The sequence below is a fragment of the Pteropus vampyrus genome, unplaced genomic scaffold (assembly GCF_000151845.1).
Source record: "Pteropus vampyrus isolate Shadow unplaced genomic scaffold, Pvam_2.0 Scaffold432, whole genome shotgun sequence".
NCBI classification, from domain to species: domain Eukaryota; kingdom Metazoa; phylum Chordata; class Mammalia; order Chiroptera; family Pteropodidae; genus Pteropus; species Pteropus vampyrus.
The window spans coordinates 1345236-1364911 of NW_011889213.1; the positions used below are offsets into that span (position 1 = coordinate 1345236).

General features: G+C 40.4%; 2 protein-coding genes across 4 annotated transcripts in view; one reads left to right on the forward strand and one right to left on the reverse strand.

The window, feature by feature from the left end:
- Positions 1 to 9573: 9573 nt before the first annotated feature.
- On the reverse strand, positions 9574 to 12786 carry LOC105306333 (keratin-associated protein 4-3-like). Of its 3 annotated transcripts, none has more exons than XM_011381276.1 (2): positions 12119 to 12786; positions 9574 to 9757 (listed from the first exon to the last, which is right to left on the reverse strand). In XM_011381276.1, the coding sequence occupies exons 1-2, from the start codon at positions 12784 to 12786 to the stop codon at positions 9574 to 9576; spliced, it is 852 nt and encodes a 283-aa protein (XP_011379578.1). The 3 variants fall into 3 exon arrangements, with proteins under 3 accessions (XP_011379578.1, XP_011379579.1, XP_023379707.1); XM_011381277.1 differs by having other exon boundaries at positions 9574 to 9694; positions 12113 to 12786; XM_023523939.1 differs by having other exon boundaries at positions 9574 to 9686; positions 12102 to 12786.
- A 3075-nt stretch (positions 12787 to 15861) lies between these two features.
- The window catches only part of LOC105306344 (keratin-associated protein 9-4-like), a 16347-nt gene continuing 12532 nt past the window's right edge, over positions 15862 to 19676 (forward strand). Inside the window, exon 1 of the mRNA XM_011381288.1 lies at positions 15862 to 15952. Within this exon, the coding sequence (XP_011379590.1) occupies positions 15862 to 15952 (91 nt within the window). The remainder of the gene's footprint in view (positions 15953 to 19676) is intronic.

The window sequence follows — 19676 nt, forward strand, 5'->3', positions numbered from 1 at the left end:
AGGCCTGTATTTGAACCACAATATCCATTATGAAACATGCTCATGGTTGCAACTATGTCAGATTTAGCAATTGAGCCTTTTTTATTCCTTAATTTAGCCCCTCCTTATGAATGAATTATTGAGAGCTCAGCTTTATAACAAAAGGAACCAAGATCCCAGCAATTAGCCTTCTAATCAAAGCCCCCCAATCGTGTGTGAATCTAATAGTGTGGGCGGGTGGAGAACTGCTAAATGGGAGTGAAAGGAAAAATTCTGATTAAGATATGTCTCTGATCAGAGACATGAGCACATAAAGCTTGGCTCGGTTATTTTGTCCTTGTTTGCAGACACCCTCAGATGACCCTTCCTATCCAAATAAAATGATCTATGTGGCCTCTGTTCACAGGATTTGGGGAGAGATTGGAAGTGCTTTGTATAAATGAATCGCTTCCTTAAGGGAAGTATTTTTAATATTGCTATCAATTAGAGTTTTTATGATGAGTAGAGATTAAGAGATTAACCAAAGAGGTCCTATTATAGATAGAAAGATCATTCAAAGTTATTGTAAAAGTTAGGAAAAGGCAAACATGAATAATGAAGCCATTGGGGAAAACATTGTTATGTAGAACTATTGAGCAATTGCAGTTACTACGGCTTAAACAATTCGCCTTGAGAACATGGTTTTTAAAGACTGAACTCTCATACATTGTTGGTGGGATTGCAAATTGGTACAGCCACTATGGAAAACATTATAGAGGTTTCTCAGAAAATTAAAAATGGATATACTTTTGACCCAGCAATTGCACTTCTGGGTATTTATCCAAAGAAAACCAAAACAATAATTCGTAAAGATCTATGCACCCCAATATTCACGGCAGCACAATTTACAATAGCCAAGATATGGAAGCAACCTAAATGCCCATCGACAGATGATTGGATAAAGAAATTATGGTTCATATACACAAGGGAATATTACTCAGCCATTAAAAAAAGTGAAATCCTACCATTTGCAACGACATGGATGGACCTAGAGGTTATTATGCTGAGTGAAATCAGTCACACAGAGAAAGATAAATACCATATGATTTCACCTATATGCAGAATCTAAGGAACAAAAAGAGCAAACTAATCAAAAACAGACTCACAAATATGGTGGATGATTTGGTGACAGACAGAGGGGAGGGAGGTTGCGGGGGGCTGGGAGAATGGGGTGAAGGGTTAAAGAAGTACAAATTAGTAGCTGTCACAGGGATGGAGAGCACGGCATAGGGGATGCAGTTGGCATTAACATGATGGCTAGGTGGAGGGCCAGGGGAGGTCGGGAGCACTTGAGGGGATACTTTTATGAACTATATAGATGTCTAACCAATGTACTGTATACTTGAAACTAATTTAAATAAATTAAAAAGGAAGACTGAGCTGGAATCTCAGTTGAGAAGGTGGAATTTGTCATCTTTTGCAAAGGATCTCTAACCACCTGAGCTGGGCTATACGAAGACTAAAATGTTGTGAACCTTTCTCTGATCAATAACAACTAATAATTTTTAACATTCTAAATTTCTCTACTTACAGATTACCCTTTATTTTCCTAGAATAATATCTAGGTCTGTTTATTAAAGTGGGAATCATCAGTTTATTTCTGATTCTTAATCCTGTATTTTCTACGTAAGTTAGCTCCAAGCTTGTATAATTCCTATTTCTTTTGTGACTAATTTGACTTTGAAATAGCTTCTTTTGTTGTCATTTCTAAGAGTTCTCTCATTCGCTTTAAATTAAATTAAATTAATTTCAGAGTTTGGGCTTGAAATCTAACATTCTTTCAAGCATATACGCAAGAAAAATCCCAAGGTGCAATTTTTGAACCATGTACTATGGGAGAGATTTCAAGAAGTTTTCCAGTGACGAAAGAGCTGAGCTTTCCCCACTTTGAAGAGATGAAACAAAGACCAAGACCGATTTTCTGAAATTAACCCCTATAGTCCCCCTAACAATATTACATTGCACTAGAGTGCCTAATCTAGAAATGGACTTTCGTGTTTGATTCAAATCATAAGAGTGCAACTCATGATAGGCAGGGACGGAATAGAATGGATGTGTTGCTCATAACAAGCTAGTGATGTTAGATTGTAATTTGGTGAACAAAGACTCCTCCAAAATAAGAGTCAGTGCAACATTCTGATGGTAACTCTACATCACTGCAGAGTCTTTTTTTTTTTTTGAAGAGACGAGATAGGTAAATAAAATACAATGGGAAATATCATAAATACCTGAAAGATATTATGGTAGAAATGAACCAAAACATAAACTTCATCATGGATGCTCACGATACAGTAGTGAGAGTGAGGATACATGATAAGGGAGAACTACAGGAAGATGCCACCCAATATTTGAAATCTACATTAAAAAAGACAGAAACCAAATTATGTAAAGTTGCTTTAAAAAGAAGGATCTCTTCAAAGTCTAAGGAATTGATTCAGATGTGGTTGAAGGTATGAGAAACATGAAACTTAACTGAGGGCATTGGTGTTATAGACACTCAAAGTTAAGACAGCGCTGAAGCAATTGTTGGCAGTACCCAGCCCAGCACTGCTCAGGGGAGATGGAGAGTTCACTACAGGACTGTTTTCAAGTTCCATTGGCAAGAACTACTATGAAATAAATGCACCAAATGTCATCTGACATTTAGTTCCTTTAACTTCCTGAACCGATTCTTTGCTCATGTGGTGGCTGAGAAGTTCCTAATACAGTTAATTCTCCTGAAAGTTCATAAATAGGAGTCTTTGCTTTATGGGCCTGGCTAACTAATGTGAGTCTGCTACAAGAAGAAGTGGCTTCTTCTTTGATGTATAAACAAAATCAGGTGCAGAGCCTGCAATGCTCAAGGCAAATCCCTGATAACTTTATCGAGGCTTTATTCATATTCATCCATATGAATTCTGCCCTGAATGTCTTTTAGAAGGCAGCCTTCTTCTTCTTTTTTTTTTTTTTCTCTCTCTCTCTCCAAGAGAATGCTTGTTATTGTGATGGCGTAAATGCTTTCTTTAAATCATTATGTATTTGGATGCCTATGAACTTCACATAATAATAATATGTCAGTAAGCAGTCACATAAATAATGATGGGGCAAGGCAGAGTGTTTAGGGACCTCAAAGAAACTCAGGCATGGAAGGAATCCTGATAAACTTCTTGCCAAGTGGTTGTCAGTTCCAATGCTTGAATGTCTAGTAATCAAAAATTCATACGCCCAGGGTGGTCCATTCCATCCATGGGAAGCTCTTTTAAAGGGTTTCTCCATATTTCAGATTATATTCATTCTAGAGCCCCTGAACTTTCTCTCCATCAGAAGCATCTGTGACTGTACCATCAGAATGGCGTTTCTGGGCTCTTCTCTACCTTTATGAACTCTGCCCTCTATTTCAGGGCCTTTGGTCAGGGAGTCACATCCCTTTTCCTCTAAACATGGCAATTATCTTGCTGCTCTGTAGGACATAGTTCCAGTCAAGCAAGCATTTTCCTGACTGGTTGTCACAAATTTTAAGATAGTCTTTCTGTAGCAAGTTTATCATCATTAACTTTCCTTACCAAGTCCTCCTCATTGTTAAAATCAAGTTCAGAGTGGCTTACCTGGATGCTTAAGAACTTCCTGCTCTGTTTTAGTTACACTGAGATCCCTTAGGCAATACCTGGAGGTTTGGATGTCTCTTCATCTCTTTTCCTTGCATATATATCCATTTTGTGATCTGCATGTTCAACTCATCATCAATATTCTGTGTCTGGCCAGGAAGGCTACAGCATGCCTACGTGGTGAGAGCTCATGGCTCCTTCTATGTTCATCCATATGTTCTCCACTGCAGAAGAAGACAGAAAAGCCTGGGCAATGGGAATTGAAATCGGATAGAAGAATATTTACACATCATTCATGTTCTGCTACCTACTAAGGGAAGCCTTTGGGGAAAATGACTTAATATATTCCAATTGATTTTCATTGTTTTTTGCATGTACCTGTTGGGGGGCACTTCTTTACTACCCCAATTCTTCTTTCAGTATCACCCTTGCTATTCTTCATAGTAAGTTGATTCATGGGATTTTTCCTTCTTTCTTTGCCTCCCTGATCGGGTTGGCCAGATACAATCCTGCATAGAAACAGCCCCCTCTTGAACCACTCTTCCTATGTCATTAGTGATACAGGCTCATTATCCTTACTTCTGGTGTATAAATTCCATCTCCCATTTGCATTCCACTCGAAGCACAATAAGGATGGGGACCTTGATTGTCTTATTTACTTCTGTATTCCCAGCACCTGGCACAATGCTTAACACTCAGTAAGTACTCAATAAATTTTGTCGAAATAAGGGACCATTCTCTCCTTCAAAGTCCCAACTATTGACAGGAAAGAGAGATGAAAATACGAGAAAGCACCTAGTAATTTGCTTTCGTGTTCAAGGCCTCATAGACCCATATTCTCTCCACAGCTTGATGGGAGCAAGGAGCATCAGGCACACAGTGAGCATGGAGCAAACAGCCTAGTGTTTAAAGTCAGGTAAACTATGAGATAGTGGTGCAACTTTGAGCAAGTGACCTCATCTCCCTAAGCCTTTGTTTCCTCACCTGTTAAATTGTGATAATAAAACCTTGCAGGATTATGAATGAGAAATGAAGAGAAAGTAGCAAGCCTAATACTCGTAGTCACTTAGCAAATGTGAGTCCCTCAGCTCATTCCTCCCCCGTCATGCAGGGGAACCAGCACTCAGCAAATCAGATAACCTGGCAGCCTCTTCAGAGAAGCCTCCTGCTCCATAAGGTCTTCTAAGACCTAAACACAAGGAGAGGGATCTAGCCCGCAAAATATTCTTTCCCTCCCAGAGTCAGTATCAGATTTTTTGTTGTTGTCCCAGCAAATATCTGGATATCCTATTTATTGTTCAGTTCTTCTTCAGAAAATTTGGCTCCCACTTTGGATAGCTACACTTATATCTGTCATATCCACCACGCCTTCTACAAGCACTTGGTTTCTTTTCTTTATCCAATCCTTCTGTTTTCTGCTGACACTCTGATATAGAGTCTCTTCAGCTTCGTCCTGGCCTCACAAAATCCAGAATCTGTTTGGATCAGAGGCTTATATGCCCATTGCTGAGTTCCTTCATTTCTTAGGATTCTGTAAGAAAATAATTTCCTTACAATGCTCTGATTAGGAACTGATTCAGAGTTTGGTGGCACCAAAAAAGTGCCTTGTGTGCTTTGCAGAGTGTTTTTTAGTGTTTTGTTGTCATTGTTTAATTATTCTAACTGCTAAACTAAAGTTGCATAACTAATTACCCCAAATTTAATAGTGTAAAACAACTGCTTATTGTATTCATAGATTCTGTGGATCAGGAATTCAGAGGCGATGGTCCAGGATGTCTGGTGTATCAGCTAGAAGACTCAAAGATGGGGGCTAAAATCATCTGAAGTTCACGCATCTGTTTGGCAGTTCATGCAGGCTGTCAGCGGTGGGGAGGAGGGAGCCGTTTTTCTCCATGTGTGTTTTTCTCTCTATATGGACTAATTTGGTCTCCCTCACATCACAGGATGGTGGCTGGCTTTTCCCCAGAGTGAGCATCCTTAAAGAGCCAGAGAGCCAGGAAGAAGTTACACTCTTCTAATGACCTGACCAGGAAGTCACATATCATCTTCTCTATTGTCCTTTCCATCAGAGCCGTCACAAGACCCCCTGAGAGTCTGAGGGAGAGAAATTTGCTTGGTAAGTCTCTGGAGAATAAACAGAACTAGAGTTACTACCATGGCCAGTTTTTGGAGAATACAGTCTGTGACACCAGGTGAATGAGACCAGGCAAGACTGCCATTTCCATGACACGAAGGAAAAAGTATTTTTGGGTGAGCCTCTTTCTCTACATCCTAGAACAGTGCTAGGAAACACTTGATGAAAATGAATTGCTTCATTGCAGACCAGAGCCCTAAGACAATGAGGGTCTCACTTCATACCTGAGTCCTTAAAACCAGTTGCTACTATTTGAAGGTATATGGGAAATGATATAGGGAACTGCCATTTTAAGTAGAAAAGTGACCTGCATGTACAGGCTTGATCATTTCCATTGGTGATAACTCAAATTATACGTCTTCCCACACCCAGTCACCAGAGTTATTTCTACTTGTAGAAAATTCTAAATAAAAATGTCCTGAATAAGGGTATTGAACCCAATCTGGGTATTGAACCCAATTCTATCAATTACTCTTTGTATGACATGAAGCAAGTGACTTGTAAAGTGGAAATGATTATTCTCGCTTTGCCCAACTTGTAGAGTTACTGTGAGATTAGAAGATATGATACGAAATGCAAGAACTTTTAAAGGAACAGACGTCAAAACAACATCTCAGTGTGTGGTCACAGTAGCGAAGAAGTAGGAAGATGATTCTAAATGATCGGAAAATAGGAGCAGGACACAGGACCAATGAGTTCATAGATATAACATGGTTAATACTGATCATTTGCAGAGATATTGATCCATTTCAAAGACGTAAGAGAACAGTCCTAAGGATTTGTTTTTTAATATTCTTAGAGGGAAAAGGGGATGACCACTTTTCCAAGGCCGAGATCATGATTTTATGTCAAAGACAGATGAAGCAGATCAGCAGCTGGTACACTGATCCACAGGAAATAAGGAAGAAAAAAGGCAATGAGGTAAGCTCCACTTTGCTAAGAAGCCTCACGATTTGACAAGCTAATTAAGTGTTTGGTTGTCAGCGAGGCTGGGGAGTGAGTTTACTGGCATGCTTGATTGATAGATCTATCATTTAGGAGAAAATGCCAATTTGCTTCCTAAAGTGGCTGTGCAAATTTATAACACCTTACACCCCACCTCCAACATGCAAGAGATTCTGTGAAATCACATCTTTTCTATTTCTTGTTATTGTAAGACTTTTAAATTGTTTTTTCAATATAGTGGTGTAAGTTGGCATCTTGTTGAGGTTTCGATCTGTAAATTCTCCATTACTTACGATTAGGAGTGCTTTTTCACGTTTATTGGTCACGTTTATTGGTCACGTTTATTGGCAATATGTGTTTCTTATAAAGTAAAATCCCTACCAATATCTTTTACCTAATGTTCTATTGAGTTGCTCATGGTTACTGGTTTGTGGGAGTTACTTATAAGATTCTTGAGACCAATCTTTTGCCTCTGTGTATTGTAAATATCTTCTCCCAGTCAATACTGTATAGGACAAAAGAACTGAGCTCAGCCAACCCACGAACTCACAAGAAACAGTAAATAGTTATTTTTTAGTAATAAATAGTTGGTAACACAGCAATAGATAATTAAAATAATTTTTATCCATATTTTATGCCTAACTTTTCTTTTATAATATTACTGAATTGTCTTGTATCATTTTAGCTGATCAATCTTACTAGAGTTTACCTATTTTGTTCACTTTTTAAAAATAACAAAATTCTGGCTTTGTTGAATTCACTATTTTTTCTTTATTCTCTGTTTTGTTAATTTCTACTCTTTTTAAAAAACTATTTGTTGTCTTTGGCCATGCTGCCCTGAACAAGCCCAATCCTGTCTGATCTCAGAAGCTAAAGCAGGGTCAGGCCTGTTTAGTACTTGGATGGGAGACCATCGTCCAAACACCTGGTTTTACAGGTGCTGTAGGCATTAAAAAAAAGAAAAGTATTTTTTTTCTTCAGTGTAGTTTGGGGGCTATGCTATTGCTTTCCCCTTAACTCCTTTTTTTTTTTTTTTTTGGTCAATTTTTTTCCCCTTAACTTCTTAAGCTGAGGCATTTAACTCATTAATTTTGAGTTTTTCTTCTCTCCTAGTATAAAGATGTAAACATAAATCATCCTCAAACATTGCTTTTGTTGCATCCGTTGAGGTTTGATGTCATAATTTATTATCCAATTCTACACATTTAGACAATTCTTCTATAGGTTTCGCTCTTGTGTTTTTAACATTAATTCATTTTCCCCACCCAGCTTGGCTCCGTATGACACAACTAGGAAGAGGTGCTACTGGCATCTAGTGGGCAGAAGCCAGGATGCTTGCTAAACATTCCTTGATGGTCACAACAGGGCGCCTCCACCCAGCCAACAAAGAGGATCTGGCACAAATGTCAATGGTGCCAAGGCTGAGAAACACTGATTTAGACCAATATCTAAATATGATTAACAAACATTATTGCCTTAACTGATCTTCTTCCCTGTTATGAACTAGGCAGTCTCTTCAGAGAATACCAGATACACCTGGGTCTGATTTGTGCTTCAGCTTCATCTCATAAAACTCAGGGTGGTGTTTTGTAGAGACTGTGGAATGGCTCAAAGGTTAAAATTTTCATGATGTGATTAGCTCAATTCCTAGGACTGCGTCCATATTTAATTTTCTTGATGATGTTCTAGTTAAGAGAAAAAATGGACTGAAAATTTAGAGTTACATGAAATATGGCCAGGGGTATCTGTTTTACTTGATACCTTTTTTATGTTCCACACTATTTATGGCCCGATGAAAGAGACCACCCAGAATGCCATGCCCTGACATCAAAGAACAGGTACCTTTAGATAAGCCTCTGGCTTAAATGTGCCAGCACAGCACCACAAATACGATGGACACTTAAACATAGAGGATGGCTCTTTAAACCAGCCTACCGGGCTTACCGTGCATGTGGTCACACCATTGACCTGAGGGCTGACCTGAGTTTTGGGGACTAGGTGGAAGAATACACCTGTAAAAGAAAAATTATTTGTATATGGAAAAGTTTGTTTTCAAAGGTACACAGACAGTGAAAGTGTACATCGTCCCAGTATTCAGACTGTTGTTTTCTTTATGCTCGTAGTAAAATCTAAATATAAGATCTTGGAGCTAGAATCAGAGGCCCTAGCCCTTGACCAAAGTCTGTCCATAACTAGCCAAGTGAACTTTATTCATCTGTAAGAGGGAGGTGATCATCATCTTGGTTTTGCTAGTTTAGGGGGTCACTGTCAGACTCAGAATAAATAATACTCGTGAAATGAAATATGAATGTAAGGCCTTAAAAGTAAATGCTGTACAAAGGGTAAAATCATAACATAGATTGGAAGATAGCAAAGACTAAACATAGAGGATGATCTATTGGGAAGGAACCAGAGAAGCTTCCCATAGCTGGGAAGATAATACAAAGTAATCATAAAAAGGATGAATTAAGTCAGAAGAATAATGAGCACATTAGAAAAAAAGGATTATAAAAAACTACTAAATATGAAAAAAAAAAAAAAAACCCAAACCCTAAGAAGCCTATCAAATGATTTGTGCTTTGGTCACTTTGAGGGAAAGTGGTGAGCATTTTTGCAAGGCTGACACGATGACTATAGGTCAAGGAGACCTAATACTTGTAGCTATCACAGTGATCAGCAGCAAATGAAGATGAACAAAATCAGACTAAAGTTGACTGCTTCTTACCGTTTACTCACAGAACCTTTTAAACAAGAATATGATTAATAGAAAGATGGGAGCTGCATGCTGGATATTAGTAAAGCCTGGTGATGTAGCTTGTAGCATCAACTAGAGAGGTGACAGGTTGATTGTCAGAAGGTTAGTCTGTGTCATAAGATTCCGTGGTGAAAGGATCAGCAGCAGGAAGGCTGGCAGCAGCAGAACACACAGCAAGGGTGGCAGCAGGACCTGGTCCTGCAGCAGGTGGGCTGAAAGCAGGCTGGACGGCAGCAGGACTGGCAACAGCAGAACCCAGAGCAAGCGGGCTGGCAGCAGGTGGTCCTGCAGCAGGTGGGCTGGCAGCAAGGGGAGCAGCACATGGTATCAGGGGTGGAATGTGTCTGTTCAGAGGTGAGTTTCTCAGATTCTGCTGACCCCTTCTGCTCTGGGGCTTTTATACCCTGGACCCCCAGTGCTGGGATGAATAAGCAGGACTTTCCTTGTTATTTACTTTGTTTTTGTAGTCACCATGAAATTGTCAAGGAGGAAGGTATTCCCTAAATGATATGAATCTTTAGGAAATAAGTGTTTAATGTGTTTCTCAGTTGAGAATAATTCCTACAAACCTTTTCAGATAGAAGGAAGGTGGTTACATCATCAGCATCATTTCTGCTTTGATCATAATTTGGTCACATGAAATGATTCCAGATGGCCTCGTGAGGGTCTGTACATGTATGTGTCCATCCCCAGTTTTGTTTCTTCGGCTGACTTGGATTGGGACACACTTCTGTGGGAAGAGACATGATGCTGCCATGTTCACAATGACAGACTGAACTCATGCCTGAGTCCAAGTCTGTTGCACCCCAAAAGCCTGATTCTAGACCAGCACAGGTATCTTTCTGGAGCCACCTACACCACCTGTGTGTCCCAGATCTACCACAAACACTGGGCCAGGGGACATCTGGCATAATCACTTCCCTAAGCGCAGCAGAACCAAAGCAGGTGGGTAGAAGCAGAAGCGGTACACTGGGACTGAGAGAGCATCGGTCACTTTACTTCCTGGGTGACCAACAGTCCTGATTACCCAGGACTAAGGGTTTTCCCAGGATGTGGGACTCTCAGGTAGTGTAACTGGGGCAGTTTGGACAAACCAGGATGACTTGGTGACTCTAATCCTAACCATGTTAACTGGCAGTCAGTGACCTCAGATCACTGACAGCACATTTATTGTGTTCTTTCTTTTTCTTTCTTGCTCTTCTTCCTTCCTTTCTTCCACCTTCCCTCCCTCCCTTCCTTCTTTCTCTTTCTCACATTCTTCTGATTCCCCCTGGAACACAAATTCTTATTTCTCTCCAGTGTTTCAAAGTTGACTCACAAAACACAGAAGATCGTTCCATTTCCTGGGACGGTTCAGATATTATGGATGATTCAAAGTCATACATGCCCTTTGCATAGTGTCTCAGTCTCTAACTTTGTTCTTACTAAATTCTTTTAATAATATTTTGATCAGAGTAACAAATCACCCTAAAGTTGGGGAACATAAAATGTTTTGCAGGAAATTACTTAATAATTTCTTTTTACTCTTGTCCATGGGTACTGAGGGGAAACAGGCCATACAAGAATCTGATTTACACAAGAGCAAAGAACAAGTCTCTTTAGATGAGGCTCTTCCTCGTGAGAACACACTGGATGCTCGCAAATACTGGATGCAGATGAAGACTTGAGTAGCTGGACAGAGCCCGATACAGGGAAGGACCCTACATGCATGCACAAGAGCTCTAAAATGCAGCCCCTGCTCCCCAAGGAGAGCTGCAGTCACTGAGGTGTGGGACACTGGCTTGGAAGAAACATTGTAAATAGACGTTAACTCTTTATATATACAAGAGATACCACTTCGATTGTTAAGGAAAAAAATCAACTGAACATCTTGCCAGTGCTCAGCCCCCGGGTTTTTTTCTAACTGTCTTGAGACAGGAATGGTGCCATTGAACAGGAGCAGAAGACGGTCTTGGTTCTGTATCTGTGCAGATGGGCTCTTTAACATTACCCTGTGGAATATTCTCCTATGAAGAATGGAGATAATTATCTGTGGAAGACTCTATGAGACTCAGAATGGATAATGCAAAGGATATGCATCAGGTTTATAAATCCTTATATCAGGAATGCTGTACAATAAAAAAAAACACAATATGGATGCACGATGGTACAAGATTTATTAAAAATTATAGGTAAGACTCCCTGCATATAGGGAGCCAACTCATAGTGATCTGGGAAAGAAGAAAAAAGGATACAAGAACCATGAGTATACGGAAAAAGAAAACATATTGTGGAGATTTTTAACAGTTGCAGAAAACCAATGTAATAGTTATAAGGATTTGTTTTTCCAAGTTACATAGAGGAAAAGGGGGAAGATCTTGCTATGGTGTCAAAGCAGAGACCATAACTCCATATCGAGGAAGCATGAAGCTGGCACATGAAGCTGCACAGGGGAAATAGAATTGGGAGAAGTCCTCTACACTCTGAATCAAGCTGATTCAGAAGCTTTCATTAGGCAGATGAGTAACAGAAATTATGGTAGAGCATGCTGGTTGTTAGCAAAATCTAAGGAGTGAATGTTTCCAAAATGGCAAGTCAGTTAACAGAAGGTGTTGTGAGCAATGGTGTTGTGAGCAGATGGTGGATCTTTGGTGAGGTGATCAGCAGCAGCATGGCTAGCAGCAGCTGGATCCACAGCAAGGGCGAGAGCAGCAGCTGGGCTGGCAACAGGTGGTCCTCCAGCAGGTGTTCTGACAGCAGATTGGGCGGCAGCAAGGCTGGCAGCAGCTGGACACACAGCAAGGGCGAGAGCAGCAGCTGGTCCCACAGCAGCTGGGGCGGCAGCAGGTGGTCCTGCAGCAGGTGGTCTGGCAGCAGGATGGACGGCAGCAAGGTTGGCAGCAGCTGGACACGCAGCAGCTGGGGCGGCAGCAGGTGGTCCTGCAGCAGGTGGTCTGGCAGCAGGTTGGACGGCAGCAAGGCTGGCAGCAGCTGGACACACAGCAGCTGGGGCGGCAGCAACTAGACCCGCAGCAGCTGGGGCGGCAGCAGGTGGTCCTGCAGCAGGTGGTCTGGCAGCAGGTTGGACGGCAGCAAGGTTGGCAGCAGCTGGACACGCAGCAGCTGGGGCGGCAGCAGGTGGTCCTGCAGCAGGTGGTCTGGCAGCAGCTGGGACGGTAGCAGCTGGATCCACAGCAACTGGAACCACAGCAGGAGGGGCGGCAGCAGCTGGATACACAGCAGCTAGGGCGGCAGCAGCTGGGGCGGCAGCAGGTGGTCTGGCAGCAGCTGGGGCAGCAGCAGGTCTCCTGGCAGCAGCCTTGGCCACAGCCCTGGTCAGAGCAGACGGAGCCACAACATGAGTTGACCATGGTGTCAGAGGGTGGAGGTTCTAGGTGAGTTTCCAAGAAGGTGGATTTGGAAGGTTTGGAAGGTTTGGAAGTCTGCTGGCCACCCCCGTCCCCTTTTATACCCTGCTAAGGGGCTGCTGTCATCAGGTGCAGAGCTCTTTCCTTGTCATTGTTTGCCCTAATAAACAGGCGATTATCAAATTAGCCAAATTTGTTTTCCTGGTTAAACTTTTCAAGATGGATGGAAAATGTAATTTCCTTTTCCTGATGTGTCAGGATTCAGCCCTTCAGCTCTTCCTGGATCACCTCTTCTGTGTCTCTTGCTTTAGCTCCCTCAGAGAAAGCAGTCACGTGACTTCTGCCCTTAGAAGTTGTGTGTGTTAGTCTCATGTGGCACAGCACAGAATGTCTCCACTTGGGTGATAATGATTCTAACAGGCCCACATTCTTTTTGGTGACTTGGGAGGATAAGGTGTCATTTTAGTTTGATGGCTCATTCGTTGTGGGTCATGTGGGCAGAGAAGTTTCAAAAGTGGACAGGGCATCACAGGCATGAGAACAAGCAGGCTCTTCGGACAATTTCCCCTCCCTACTCTGAGTCATGACCCGTTTGCTAGACTTACTGATGGGAAACAGTGTTCTGAGGAGGAAAACTAAATTGTGAAATTTTGATGTTTCTTTTTCTCCTCAGCTTTACTGAGGTATGCTTAATACACACACAAAAAAAGCACACGTCTAATGTATATATTTTGATGAGTCTGGAAATATGTGTACACCGTATTATCATCATCACATTTAATGAATGAAGTAGTATTTCTCTCCTTTCTTTCCTTTCCTTCTTTCTTTATCCACAAGTTAACTTGCTGTCCTATACCATTTTTTATAATAATCCTTCTTTTTCATAGTGATTTTAAACTGCAACCTTTATCCTGTGCTAAATTCCTATAGATTTTTAGATCTATTTCTGCACTTTTTCTACAGCACACTTCACCGAAAATTATTGGTTTGGAGGGTCTCTAAGTGACTTTCAATTCTACAAATCCACAAATTTAGGACTATTTTTAAAATTCTGTTTTACTTGACTACATTGTTCTTCTTTCTTTCTCCTACATATTTTTCTTTTTATTGTCTAGAATGTATCATTGTTCTCAGATTTAGTCATGTAAAATCACAATTTTAGGATACTCAGGATATAGGATATAGTAAATTTAGGATGTAAGACATAGTAAATATAGGATGTAGGATATAGTAAATATCCCTTTGTGCTCATCCAAAGGATAGAATTCAACATAAAATGCCCTGCCATACATGCCCTAAGACAATCTTGATGAGATAAACGATGCCTTAGGAAAGTGATATAGAACTTAGGGGAAATTATTTTTCCCTATAGCTATATTTCTTGGTTAGTGCTAAATCCACCAATGCTCCCTAAATGTTGAACTTAACTAGGAGGTTACAGAGATAAATATGACCTGTATTTCTGGACTTCTAGCAACATATATTCCCTGCTTCATGCTTGTCTGCCTTTCAAAATTTAACAGAGACATAAATGTTATGATGATACAAAAAAGTGATACTTAGATTCCTAGAAGGAGAGAACAATTTTCTTACAGGAAAGACTAAATATCAGAAGGCTTTAATCCAAGAAGAAAATAGATAAGTTTATAACAAAACTTTTAAAAGCCATAAGGAATAAGAGATAAAGAAAAGACATACAAATTTATTATATCCAAGAATATTCAAATTAGACAGTATGTTTTACTACTGAAAAGTGGGTTTGTCAGCAAGTAGAAAACCTCAATAAATATTTCAAAAATCTAACTAACTATCTAACTAGCTAAGTTAGTCAGTCAGTCAATCATTCCGAACTTGAAACAGGCAAGACAGCCTTCACAGGTTGAACACACCAAACTATGATACATTCATTCTGTGGAATACTACTCAGCAATAGAAAAGAACAAGCTATTGATACACTGTACAACTTGCATGCTCTCAAGGGAATGATGCTGAGTATAAAAAGCCAATCGCCAAAGACTGCTTACTGTAAGATTCCATTTGTAGAACTTGCTTGAAATAAAATTATATAGATGTAGAACAGAGTAGTGGTAGCCAGAGGATTTGGAGGATGAGTTGGAGGGAGTAGGCATAGCTGCAAGGGGAAGCCTTATGGAGAGGACAGTTCTGTGTCTTGATTGCCATTTTGTTACACAAATCTATACAGTACACATGATAATACTGCATAGAACTACACACACGCATGCACACGCACACACACAAGTGCATGTAATACTAAAATCTGAACCAGTTCTGTGGATTGTGCTAAGGTCAGTTTTTGAGTTTTGATATGTACTATAATTTATAAGATGTGACAATTGAAGGAAATGGCATGGAGTGTACATGGGACTTTGCTGTATTTCCCCCCGACTTCCTGTGACCATATAGTTATTCAAAATTAAATGTAAAATGAGGCTGATTGGAGGTAAAAGGGAGAAAGGCTTTATTTGTTTACCATGCAACTTCATCTCATTGACTCTTCATGACCACTTTACCTCATCTAGCACCCCACAACACACAGATGAGGAGGAAAAAGTCAAAAGTAGCAGAGAAATGAATATGCTAGAACAGTTCTAGTCATAAGGTCAGAAAACCCAGCCGGCTGCCTGTGTTTCCTAGGAGAGCTCAGGGGGTACAGTATATACTAAGGTAATAAGGAATGAACAAGTAAGGAGGTCAGAACATCACTGAGCAATTCGTAGTGTCCATTCTCTAAAGTCAGAGTTGTTGTAGGGAATATTGTTACAGAACTGAGCTTTCTGGGAGTCATGGAGATGATAATATTCCTGAACAGCAGAGGCTAGGTGGCAGCATTTAACTATAATTAATGTGGATATAATTATGTGATGGAGAGCAAGTTTGGAATAACAACCAGGGCAGAGTGATGTGCAACTCACAGGGATCTATTCATATGAAAAATAGAATATGTTTTCCCACAGAATAGGACACACAAGGCTAACAAGGACAGCTCTGTGTGTGTATGTGTGAGTATTTATAAGAGCTTAAGAATAAATGAGCTAAAGGCTGAGGTCAGTGATCCTGATGGAAAATCATGATCCCTCACCTAGTCTCCAGAACCGAGCCATTGACCCATTGAAGGAGAGGCCAGTAGCCCAGGACAAAGACCACAGAGGTATAGATAGTAGTAATCTTTTTTAGTCCATTCCCCAAAATATCTGTAGCCATTTCTTCGGGAGAAACTGGAACACCCCTATATTTGGACGCTGTTGGATAACAGATCTGACCGTTGGAAACCCAGATACCAACATGGCCCCTTATTAAAATACATTAATCCAGTAACCCAGGGTTGTAGGAGGAGTCGCCCCACTCACTTTCACTCCCAGCAATCCATTTGAGGGAATTTATGCTTCCCTCCCCTGTTAGCTCTGGGCATCTAGAGGTTCCAGCTCTAAGAGGGAAAAGTTACCTACAAGGGGACATGGTAAGGGTCCGATTGGAATTAAAACTATGGCAGTTGGATCATCTCTTTGTGCTTCTAGTGCCAGGTGATCAGAGGGCAAAGAAAGGAGCAATAGGGACAAGCAGGGATATATTTAACAGTTAGGGGAACCCCTAGAGGCTTTCTTGGTATTCCAGTTTCCAGTTTTCACTGCAAATGAGCAAGCACACCAGCTGTAGTCTGATAAGGATGTAGTAACCAAGGTCTCAGAACACTCGGGGACGAGGATCTCAATTCCTCCACCAGGCAAGTCACCTAGACCAGCAGAAGTGCTTCCCGCTAACCCTCTTCTTGTTATTTTCTTTATAAATTTGACCAACCAGTTGGAGTGACCTTAACTAGAGAAATACGTGGGCCTGAACCGTTACAGAGATAGACTGTGGTATCCTATCCAGATCACTTTTGGACCAGACAGCAGGACTTTTCTTGTTGCTGTTTAAATTATTATCCATAATCACTGGGGAATTGTAAATGTTATGCATGTTTAGGAAATAAGTGGTTTATATTTTTCTTAATTAAAAATAATTCATAGACCTTTTCAGATAAAAAGAAGGTGGTCACATCATCAGCATCGTTCCTACTTTGATCATACTCTGGTCATGTGATATAGTCCCTGATGGCCTCGTAAGGGTCACTATATGTGTCATCCCCAGTTCTGTTTCTTCATTTTCACTCAGTTTGGGAAGTATCCCCATGAAGAGGGGCATGATGCTGATATGTTCACAGTGACAAACTGAACCCATGCCTGGGTCCAAGTCTGTTTCGCCACAAAAGCCAGTTTCTAACCAGCACAGATATCTCTCTGGAGCCACCTACCCCACCTGCGTGTCCCAGGTCTGGCACAGACATTTAGGCAGGGTTTTTTTTTTTTTTGCATAATCACTTCCCTATGCACAGCAGAATGAAAGCAGGTGGGCAGGAGCAGAAGCTGAGACTGAGAGCATCAGTCATTTGACTTCCTGCATGACTAATGGAGTCAGTACTTGAATGTAAGACCCGACACCATAAAACTCCTAGAAAAAAAACATAGGCAGTAAGCTCCTTAACATCGGTCCTAGCAACGGGTTTTTGGAACTGACAGCACTGCAAAGGCAACAAAATAAACAAGTGAAATTACATCAGACTAAAAAGCTTTTACACAGCCAAAGAAAGCATCATCTAAATAAAAGGCGCCCTGCTGAATGACAGAAAATATTGCAAATCATATATCTGATAAGGGTTTAATATCCAAAATACATACAATTCGACAGAAAAATATCAAACACTCTGATTAAACGACGAGCAGAGTATCTGAATGATCATTTTACAGAAGACGACATGTAGGTGGCCAACAGGTACATGCAAAGGTGATCAACAACACTAATCATCAGAGAAATGCAAATCAAAACCACAATGAGACATCATTTCATACCTGTCACCATGATGATTTGTGGGGATGTAAATGGATGCAGCCACCTATGGAAAACAGAACGGAGGATCCTGTGAAATCTTGCCATCTGCAACAACGTGGATGGACCTAGAGCGTATTACACTAAGTGAAACAAATCAGGCAGAGAAGATCGAATAGTGTATGATTTCACATATATGTGGAATCTAAAAAACAAAATAAATGGACAAACAAAGTGAAAAAACCCATAGATACAGAGACTATTTTGAAGTTCACCAGGTGGGAAGGAGGTGGAGAATGGGTGAAAAGGGGACGGGATTGAGACGTACAAATTGCTCGTTATAAAGAGTCACAGGGATGTAAAGTACAGCGCAGGGAATATAGTCAGTAATATTGTAATGACTATGTAGGGTGTCAGATGGGTACTGTACTTATTGGGGTGATTGCTTCGCCGGTTATGTAGATGTCTAATTGCTGTGTTGTATACTTGAAACTAATGTAATATTATATGTCGACGATAACTGAAAAATTAAAAATATTAAAAACTATTAAAAATAGAACTACTTTATGATCCAGCAATTCCACTTTTGAGTATTTGTCTGAAGTAAACAAAAACACTAACTCAAAAGGATTTATACATCCACGTGTTCACTGCTGCATTATTTACGATAGTGATGATGTGGACACAACATAAGTGTCCACTGATGTAAGAATGGATGAGGAAAATGTGAGATCTATTCTCTATCTCTGTATCAAATTAAAAATATATTTATATATATAATAAAATATTATTCTGCCATAAAAAGAAGGAAATCTTTCCATTTGTGTCAACTGAATGGACCTTCAGGGCATTATGCTAACTGAAAGAAGTCAGACAGAGAAAGACAAATACCATGTGATCTCACTTATATGTTGATTGTAAAAGCAAAAAAGTGACTTCATCGATACAGAGAACACATTGTTAGTTGCCAGAGGTGGGGATGGGTTGGTAGGCGAAATGGGGAGAAGGTGTCAAAGATACAAACTCTCAGTATTAACACGAATTAGTCATGGGCATGGAATGTGTAGCATGGTGGCTATAGTTATGAATAATGTATTTCATATTTAAAAGTTGCTCAGAGAGTAGATCTTAAACATCCTCACAAGAAAAAGAATTGTAACTATGGATGGTGACAGATGTTAACTAGACTTACTGTTGTGGTGATTATTTTGTAACATGCATAAATATTGAATCATTATGTTCTACACCTGAAATTAATATAATGATGTATGTGAATTATACTTCAATTAAAAAAAAAAACATGCATAGTTACGTACCAGTAGAACAGAAGGCTCACGATATCAGGGAGAGCAGGAGACATTGCTGGGAGTGAAAAGGTGAAACACCTGTTCTGTTCTTTCTACTACTGTTGACTCTCCAATCTCACTATGATATGACAGTTTCGCTCCTACATAGGTACCTAGAAGACAGAGAGAATGGGGCAGAAAAATTTTAGGAGATTATGGCTAATAAGTTTCCACATTTGTTGAAATATATAAATGTTCGCAATCAAATATACCTTGGCTATAATCTTATCTGTTTGCCTCAATTTATAAAACAAAGAATGTGCAAGTTTGATGTCTCACCTGAGATCACTGGCCGGAAAATGGGGATGGAACATTAATGAACTGATGCTCTGAAACCCAGGGCACTGCTTCTGCCTCTGTTCTCTTCTGGTGCTGATTAGCCAACAAAAAAAACAAGTGCCTCCTGTCCTCTACCCAAGTGTCCGTGATAGAACTGGGAAGCATATTTTGAGTAGGTTGCTACAGATATAAATTTTATAGCCTTGAACGAGAGTTTCTGGGAGATCACACAAGGACTCTAGCAGGGCTTCCTTCAACGCAGAACCCATCAGGAGCTGACTTCGCAATGTGATGCAAAAGGGGCGAATCCCCCCGAGTGGGGACTCAAGTCCTACTCTGAGAAAGGGAGGGTCCTTGGCTCAGTGCAGGAAAGAATTCAAGATC

Coding starts and splice junctions, on each gene's coding strand:
- LOC105306333 (XM_011381276.1), bottom strand. CDS start 12,786: ATGGTCAACTCATGTTGTGGCTCCGTCTGCTCTGACCAGGGCTGTGGC. Junction 9,758..12,118: donor CAGCCCAGCTGCTGCTCTCG/CCCTTGCTGTGG, acceptor CCCTGATACCAT/GTGCTGCTCCCCTTGCTGCC.